The sequence below is a fragment of the Porites lutea genome, chromosome 6 (assembly GCF_958299795.1).
Source record: "Porites lutea chromosome 6, jaPorLute2.1, whole genome shotgun sequence".
NCBI classification, from domain to species: Eukaryota; Metazoa; Cnidaria; class Anthozoa; order Scleractinia; family Poritidae; genus Porites; species Porites lutea.
Window position 1 is genome coordinate 2,615,711 of NC_133206.1, and position 9,238 is coordinate 2,624,948.

Below are 9,238 nucleotides of genomic sequence, written 5' to 3' on the forward strand. Positions count from 1 at the left end.
TTTGTCCAGTTATTTATAATTCGCTGCTCACATAGCATAAAGTTTCTATGGAAAACACCATAAAAGCGACAGTTTTTATAGGGCAAAGACGTCTTGAAATTACAGTTAATATCGCCAAAATATAAACGCGTGACAATTCACCTCGAAGGCGTCTGTAATAGTACCACTCAACCACGTTGTGGGGTGAAAATCCACAACATTTCCATATAAGGTCATAAAAATAAATTACATTTTCTTTCCACGCCGTTCATAGCAAGCACCACTTGTACACCCAACCTAAAGAATTTTAAAGCGAAAATGATTTACCTAGAAACAAATAAACGTCTATTTAGTAAACGGCAAAAGTTATGACCCTTTTTCTAGACATTGCAACTGCCTTTACTTTTCAACGCTTATCTCACAATACTGTAAACAAACAGGCTGGTTCGCTCCGCCGAAGACAATAGTTGTCATTTTAAGCCAATCAAATGAGGGTATGAATTAATTTATTTAAACGATATCACGGCCTGGAGCATCATTTCTGGCCATCGAGAGTTCAGTAACGTTGTTGTTTCAAATTTATATTTTAACTTAAAAAATGGCCGATGAGGACGTTGCCGCTTTGGTTATAGACAATGGCTCGGGTATGTGCAAGGCCGGTTTCGCCGGAGACGATGCTCCTCGTGCAGTGTTTCCTTCCATCGTTGGCCGTCCAAGGCATCAAGGTGTGATGGTTGGTATGGGTCAGAAAGACTCGTACGTCGGTGACGAAGCTCAAAGCAAGAGAGGTATTCTGACTCTCAAATATCCCATCGAACACGGCATTGTAACAAACTGGGATGACATGGAAAAGGTGAGTACTTTATGCGATGGTTAAATGATCTCAGTGGAACATCGAGTCACGATGAATTTCCTTATTTCAGATCTGGCATCACACCTTCTACAACGAGCTTCGTGTAGCTCCTGAGGAACACCCAGTTCTGCTGACTGAAGCTCCTCTCAACCCAAAAGCCAACAGAGAAAAAATGACACAGGTAAACAGCACGCTGTTGCGTGGCTTAGTCTCATTAAAAAAAAGTCTGAGTTCTAGCATTACAAATAAATGTTTCACGGACGGTCCGTTATGAAAAAGTCCAGCCCATAAATATAAATCGCGTGGTCTCCCATTCCAACGCTTTCTAAGCGAAATGTATCTCTCCAACTCTAACTATTGTGTCATGAGAAAACAATTGAAATAATAATTGACTTAACGAGTGAAGCTTTTTTATTTGTCAGGGATAAAAATGCCATTTATTCTGAAATTTAGTGAATGAAGTAAAATTCAAAAAAATATATTTCATCTGTTACTTTGTTCTGTATGCAATTACATAAAACCTACAAGACGTTATTTAAATTGGCGCGGTTTAAAACCTAGCACAAATTTGCATGTGGGTATGTTAAAACTTTATTTTATATCCTTTCTTCACAACCAAATTCTTCCATCAAATTTTATCGCGCTGTATTAAACCAAAACAAAAATGAAAATTTAAATTTGCCGTTAAAGATTTTCAAATTTCTTTGTTTTGAGAAAAACAGCGTCCGGGTGACTGCTCGGACATATCTGACTCGTCTTAATGCCTATATTTGGTAAAGAAACGCTCCAATTGGTCAGAATTGGAGAGTTTGAAACAGAACTTTTAAGTAGTCTTTTGTCAAAATCTGAATAATAAACAACAGGTGGAATTAATTGAAAATATTCCATGGTTCTTTTTATGTTTAACATAGCTTCACAATTTTTATTTTATTTTCTCGGATTGGAATTTTTTGGGGGGAATTTTCGTTCCACGATAGCTACCACAACATTCGCCAAGAAATCGATCTTCGTCAAGCATCATTTTCAGATTGCGCTTCGAAGGCCGGGTCCCTGTTAATTGTATGCTGACTGAATGACCACGCGAAAATATACTAAAAACCAGCTCGCAAAATACAACTTACAACATGAAATCAGATTTAAATACCAATCAGCCTTTCAGCGCTGTGACCGTTCATATTGCAATCTAAAATTGGTCTGCTCCAGTGAAACGGAAACTGCTCGATTTTTCGATGGCAAACTGGGTTTAGACTACCGACCGATCACATGGTACCTGACGAATTTGTTGACAGGTTCAAAACTTTGACCGGACATTTTGTTCACACTGAACCGGCCAGCATTTTTGCTTTGTTTACGTGGGAACAGACGAACCTGGCTGAATTTTACCTTTTTCAATGGCTTTTCCATCTGCCAATGCGCAAAGCGCGACCACGAATTTTCCTTCCTCTTTCTAAACTTAAGTGCAGTCTCTACAAAATCAACTCCAGGGAAATTCGCTTACATTTAACAATTACATCGAATTGAAATAAACGCACCTTAGTCTGAAAAAATGCGAATTCATTTTAAAAGTGACGTTTTCGCTGCTGTCGCCGTCGTCGACGCTAAAGCTTCCTAAGATTCTTGATGAGGCTTTTTACAAAGTTTTTCATGACAATAGCATTACGTCAGGCGTACGCATAGCTCAATTATCTTTTTCATTAAATCCTTCACTAGAGAATTTCTATAAGTAAAATAAAAAATTAAGCAATAATAAACTACTACCTAGCAAAAAGATTTTTTTGATAAAGCCTAACTGTTTTGCAAAAAAGAAGACACACATTTCTAGGGTACTAAACTCCAAAATATAACATAGTCATTTGATTTACTTTTAACGAGGTGATTCTCTTTCTCAAAAGATTATGTTCGAAACCTTCAATACACCAGCTATGTACGTCGCCATCCAAGCTGTGCTGTCGCTTTACGCTTCTGGTCGAACAACAGGAATTGTCATGGACAGCGGTGATGGTGTGAGTCACACGGTTCCCATCTACGAGGGATACGCTCTTCCCCATGCCATCATTCGTCTCGACTTGGCCGGCAGGGACTTGACCGACTACCTGATGAAGATTCTGACCGAGCGTGGCTACTCGTTCACCACCACTGCCGAGCGCGAGATCGTGCGTGACATCAAAGAAAAACTGTGCTATGTTGCTCTTGACTTTGAGCAAGAAATGGCTACCGCTGCATCCAGTTCCAGCTTGGAAAAGAGCTACGAGCTTCCTGATGGGCAGGTCATCACCATCGGTAACGAAAGATTCCGTGCACCAGAGGCCATGTTCCAGCCGTCCTTCCTTGGAATGGAAGCTGCAGGCATCCACGAGACCACATATAACTCGATCATGAAGTGCGATGTGGACATCCGTAAGGATCTGTACGCTAACACAGTTTTGTCTGGCGGCTCCACAATGTATCCAGGAATCGCCGACAGAATGCAAAAGGAAATCACAGCCCTCGCCCCACCCACAATGAAGATCAAGATCATTGCTCCTCCCGAGCGTAAATACTCTGTATGGATCGGAGGATCGATCTTGGCCTCGCTGTCCACATTCCAACAGATGTGGATATCCAAACAAGAATATGACGAATCTGGCCCATCAATTGTTCACCGTAAATGCTTTTAATCATCAAATGAAACTTTGGCTGTTAGTGTTAAGCTTTATTCTATTTTTGTAGATGTGGTGCTGTTCACAATAAAAACTTTGTTAACATAAAATGTATGCTTGAGGATGATTTATGAGCTGCAGATAATAGATGGAGAGTACTTTAAACTGACTCAAACTCGAGCGCAGTTGACTTATTCAGTGCATATCTTTCAGTTACCACTGACCATTTTTGTGCCGAGGAAGATTGTTAGCAAATGTAAGTTTACTTTAAATAAACGTCGAAGGACTTTTATCGAAAACCTACAACAGGCTTCTTCCTTCAGTGTGGTTCTAAGTGCGTTACCTCTTTTCAAGAACGCTTAAACAACCTCATTCCCTGGCTTCCGCCTTTGAAACTTAGAGCAAAGGGGAAGGGCTTAATAGACTCTTCAAAAGCGGCGGCCATGTGATGGCCCGGTAGAACCAAAAACCTTAAGTTTGTTTTTAAAACAGTCTTCATACGTACATAAGACTGGACTTGCAAAATGTATGGTGACTGTGCATAGTGAAGTAGCCGTGTGATGAAGGTCTGTAAGCTTGAAAGTTAGCAGTATAGCCTTACGGTGAATTTCAACTGCCGCGTAATTTTTACGCGCGTAAATAAAATAGGGACAATGTATGGAAAGGTCACGTGTAACCGTAAAAGTTGAACCTCGCTCATCTTTTACGTTCACGCGCGGCTTTCACACATTGCCTCTATTTGATTTACGCACGTAATGTCATAGGTGAAGAATTACTCCTTAATTTTGGCGCGAAATTTCAGAGTTAATTTGTAATTTCACATGTGAAATTACAAAATTGCCATGGCAACCCTCCGTACGTCTCAGTGTCAAGATGGCGACGAAGTTTTAAAATGCCGTGAATGAAGATACCAAGGCACAAAAAGACGCTTTAGAAGACCTGAACACACGAAAGAGCAAGAGGTAAAAGAGGTATTTTGTCTAGAAATTGTGAAAATTCTGAACTTGAGCCAAATTTAAGGTCTAAACCTTTAGGGAGTGGAGGCTCGATCGATACGATCCAGGATAAACATGTCAAAAATTCACGATTGCTAACGTAATTCGTCACCAATGATATTAATAAGGAATCAATTGACTACACATACTAAATTTTACGCGCGTTCGCACGGAAAAATTACGCGACACTGGAAATCAACCCAAAGACGGAAAAAAGCAATATTTGCCGGTCACATTTCGCTATGCCTGGTTTCCCCGCGAAATAACGTCTGAGGAACCGGGCTGCAGAAAGTCCATCTTGTAGTGCTTCTGATAGGTTGAAGCATATTTGCGGCATGGCACAACCAATCAGAAACTCCACCCAGATCTGGGTACATAAGTGACACGTCATCAGTATGGAATTTCTGCGCTTGTTCCTTAGAGGTCATTTCGTGGAGCAACCAGTCGCCTCCCTATTCACTCGGTTAGGTGGCGGTTCGGCACTGTTTGAAGTTTGATAAATTTTGTGACACTGAGCCCTTCAATGCAGGTGTACACAGGAGCGAGCAACTTCCATGTACATGTACTCATGTAACGGCGTTTTCTCCGACCAGCCTCACAAACCAGTCAACAAAACATACAGACCCAATATTTATTTTGGACGTTTTTTTTTTCATCTCATATACCTCACAAAGGAAGCGGAGCTTCCACTTTTGTGGGAAAAAGTGTTCTAAAATGAATCTCAAGATATACCCGTCCGTGAAAATGCCGTGACAGCCCTAGTATGGCGTTACTCGCTCCCGGGGTTATAAATGTACATAGCTATTCTATCACATGACCAGGAGGCGGAGATCCCATAAGATAGCACGGCGCTTGCGCAATCCATTGGACGATTAACGCGACGAAGGCATCTTTTTCCATCGGAGCTGTTTTCTTTTTCGTATTCAAGGTCAATTCTGTTCTGTCGTTTTAATCCAAACAAGTAATTCGTAAGATGTTCGGAAATCGTTAGATCATCGATTGATGTCTTCCGTAGTCTTTGGACTACTTCGTAAAACCTTCGGAAGTCGAATTTTTTGCTAAGGTTGTCAACTAGAACTTTTTTTTTTCATTTATAGATAAACCTGGCCTGTTCGCGGAATTATTGTCAAGTGCGATGAACTGCTGCTCCGCTACTTACGTTGTCTCCGCAGCAAAAGAAGTGATAATAAATGACGAAAAAGAAACAATTTTGACCTTAAAAGGAAAATGCATTTCTGCCTGTTAAAAAATCATTTGTAAACACATTTTCGGTATATGAACGTCATTAACGAAACAGTACGTTGTTGATCTTTAAAGTAGCCTGCATAAGAGACGATAACTATAAAAAAGAGTGGGGGGTTTCAGGTCTTTAAAATAATTATCTAAAATAAAAAATAACCCAAAACATAATAGTGTAGAAAGTTTCTTTAAAATAACCTGACCGTCAGAAACAAGCGACACTTCGACTCGTTCAACGTACACCAGTGCTCAGAATGAGCATTTAAATACAAGCAGGTGACTTTTAGTCATTTGGAATAAAAAGTCGTAAATTAAGCTTGGTCACAATTGAAGGGGAAGTTTTTGAAACGATTCTTCACCAAACACACAACAAAGACCTGCTCGATCACAATTATGATAGCTGTTACTTACTTTACCGCCCATTGGGCTGAAAAAATCAGTTCAAAACATGTCCATATTTGGTCAGGAGATTGGCCCTATTCTTGAAAAAAGCTGTGTAATAATATTCAAAACGAAGTACAAGCTAGAAAAATATATTAAACGCGAACAATCACAAATTGTTCGCTTCACCTGTAAACATTGGGCAAACACATTACTTTGGTTTGGTCATTTCTATAAACAAACTTGAGCGAGTAACGCGCAAAAATAACGTCTATTGTGAGCCAATCAGTTGAGAGCACGGATTTCGGCCGATTATTTAAACCGTGCCACAGCGAGGGCATTTATACATTACGCTTTACCCATCGTGATAAATTCTAGCTAATCTCGCGCAAAAATTCCAATTTAAAATGGCCGATGAGGACGTTGCCGCTTTGGTTATAGACAATGGCTCGGGTATGTGCAAGGCCGGTTTCGCCGGAGACGATGCTCCTCGTGCAGTGTTTCCCTCCATAGTTGGCCGTCCAAGGCATCAGGGTGTGATGGTTGGAATGGGTCAGAAAGACTCTTACGTCGGCGACGAAGCTCAGAGCAAGAGAGGTATTCTGACTCTCAAATATCCCATCGAACACGGCATTGTAACAAACTGGGATGACATGGAAAAAGTAAGTTAATCTCTTGGTGCAAACACTGAATAAGAATTTTTTTAAAACCTAAGATTTCCTTGGATTTCAGATCTGGCATCACACCTTCTACAACGAGCTGCGTGTAGCTCCCGAGGAACACCCAGTTCTGCTGACAGAAGCTCCTCTCAACCCAAAAGCAAACAGAGAAAAAATGACACAGGTATATATAATGTTGCCTTAAACGTATCTGCCTTGTCTAATTATGATCTCTTACCAGTTAAGGGCTGTTTTATAATGATTCTAACTGAAGTCTTCTGTCATACTTAAAAAAACTAGCCAAGTAAAAAACTAATATTGCCTTTATCAATACACTACACGCGTATGCTAAAAAAGTAGTCCTTTTTCAGGAAACGGAAATCGGTATTCTGCGGCCGATAAGTAGATCGAAATTGTTTTTTACGTGTAATGATTAGAAAAGAGACACATACGTGGGGTGAACATTAGTAGGAACGCGAAGATTTGAGATACATGATGCTTTATTTCTCTCCAATGAATAACCCACGCGCGACCGCGTGGTTGAATTCACTCAGAAAGGTAGCATATTGTTTAATACTAAAGAAAGTATACAATGCCTTGTTTTCGTTTTGCAAGATGATGTTAACATGCTAATGAATGTTTTACTAAGTAAATGCAACGAAAAAGACCTTGTTTCCACATATGGTCACGTCAAGTAATGATTGGTCAGATAAACAAAGCAAACCGTAAGAAGTCCGCCAGTAGCCCGCGGCGAAGTTACGATTTAGAATTCGGTGCAAAATACACTGAACAGAAAAACCGATGTTCGAAACTTGAGGAAATTTCTGCCTAATTTTGCCAACTGCGGCATGGTTATTAGATGTCCATGAAAATGCTTAGTGCTAAATGTAGTTTACAATTATATGTCTTTTTCCATGCATTGTAATGTACATTTTTTCTCAAACTTGGAAAATCAAACCGATCGTACAAAAAGCTAGAAGGTGTTCTCCAAGACTTCTGTGCAATTTTGCAGAAATATTGACTTTTAATTAGACTTGGGCTAAACGAGCGTGATGTCCGTTGTCACTAACATCGCACATTGTGCAGACTAGAGTCTTAAGTTTAAAAGAGACGGCTCGACACACGAAAAGAAGGGTTGGGCCATTTCACACTCAATAATTTATTTCATCAGAATAAAGCCTGTTTAACATATTATGTTATAGAATACGATCGGCGACCGATCTGCGTCATATCGCAGACATATGCTCTGAATCGGGTCCAACAAAAAAGGCATGTTTGCTATCGCTTACATACGAGACATCGACCATGCATCCCCCTAACTTAAATATGGGAGTCCGTCCTTGGGCTTGTGATCATGTCGCAAAATGCCCCAGACGGTTACAGATTTAATATATTGAAACCAAGCTTCTTTTATTCTTAAACAGATCATGTTCGAGACCTTTAATACACCAGCTATGTACGTCGCCATTCAGGCTGTGCTGTCTCTGTACGCTTCTGGTCGAACAACTGGAATCGTTATGGACAGCGGTGATGGTGTAACGCACACAGTTCCCATCTACGAGGGTTACGCTCTTCCCCATGCTATCCTTCGTCTCGATTTGGCCGGCAGGGACTTGACCGACTACCTGATGAAGATTCTGACCGAACGTGGCTACTCTTTCACCACCACTGCCGAGCGTGAGATCGTGCGTGACATCAAAGAAAAGCTCTGCTATGTTGCCTTGGACTTCGAACAAGAAATGCAAACTGCCGCAACAAGTTCCAGTTTGGAGAAGAGCTACGAGCTTCCCGATGGACAGGTGATCACCATCGGTAACGAAAGATTCAGATGTCCTGAAGCCATGTTCCAGCCTTCATTCCTTGGAATGGAATCTGCCGGCATCCACGAGACCACATATAACTCAATCATGAAGTGCGATGTGGACATCCGTAAGGATCTGTACGCTAACACAGTGTTGTCCGGTGGCTCCACCATGTTCCCTGGAATCGCTGACAGAATGCAGAAGGAAATTACTGCTCTGGCCCCGCCAACAATGAAGATCAAGATCATTGCTCCTCCTGAGCGTAAATACTCTGTATGGATTGGAGGATCGATCTTGGCCTCGCTGTCCACATTCCAACAGATGTGGATCTCCAAACAAGAATATGATGAATCTGGTCCATCAATTGTTCATCGTAAATGCTTCTAAAATGAACCCCTTTACAAACGTAACGTGGACAATTTTTTATTATTTATAACAAAAAGAACTAACTTTGTATTGAATCGCCTGGAAAAGACTTAAATGTTAATTTCGGGCATAGATTTTCTTGCGACGTTTAACTTTCATACTTTATATTTATAGATGTTCATAATAAAGTTGAACACATTGTAGATGTCAAAAGAAGCCAACTCCTTAATGTCTTCTAAAAAATGAGTTAAGAAATACCAAATGGGACTTTTTTATCACGACTCGTTTTTGACTAGCTATCGAAACATCAATTACAGGGTTCTTT

At 40.5% G+C, this 9,238-nt stretch overlaps 1 protein-coding gene across 3 annotated transcripts; it reads left to right on the top strand.

Moving 5' to 3' along the window:
• The first annotated feature begins 503 nt into the window (after window positions 1–503).
• LOC140940259 (actin, cytoplasmic) lies at window positions 504–9,186 on the top strand. Of its 3 annotated transcripts, none has more exons than XM_073389160.1 (3): window positions 504–832; window positions 6,819–6,929; window positions 8,170–9,186. In XM_073389160.1, exons 1-3 carry the CDS (start codon window positions 578–580, stop codon window positions 8,932–8,934), a joined length of 1,131 nt encoding a protein of 376 aa, XP_073245261.1. In that variant the 5' UTR covers window positions 504–577; the 3' UTR covers window positions 8,935–9,186. The 3 variants fall into 3 exon arrangements, with proteins under 3 accessions (XP_073245261.1, XP_073245259.1, XP_073245260.1); XM_073389158.1 differs by lacking the exons at window positions 6,819–6,929; window positions 8,170–9,186 and adding exons at window positions 903–1,013; window positions 2,725–3,581 and having other exon boundaries at window positions 506–832; XM_073389159.1 differs by lacking the exon at window positions 504–832 and adding an exon at window positions 6,434–6,748.
• The last annotated feature ends 52 nt before the right edge of the window (window positions 9,187–9,238 follow it).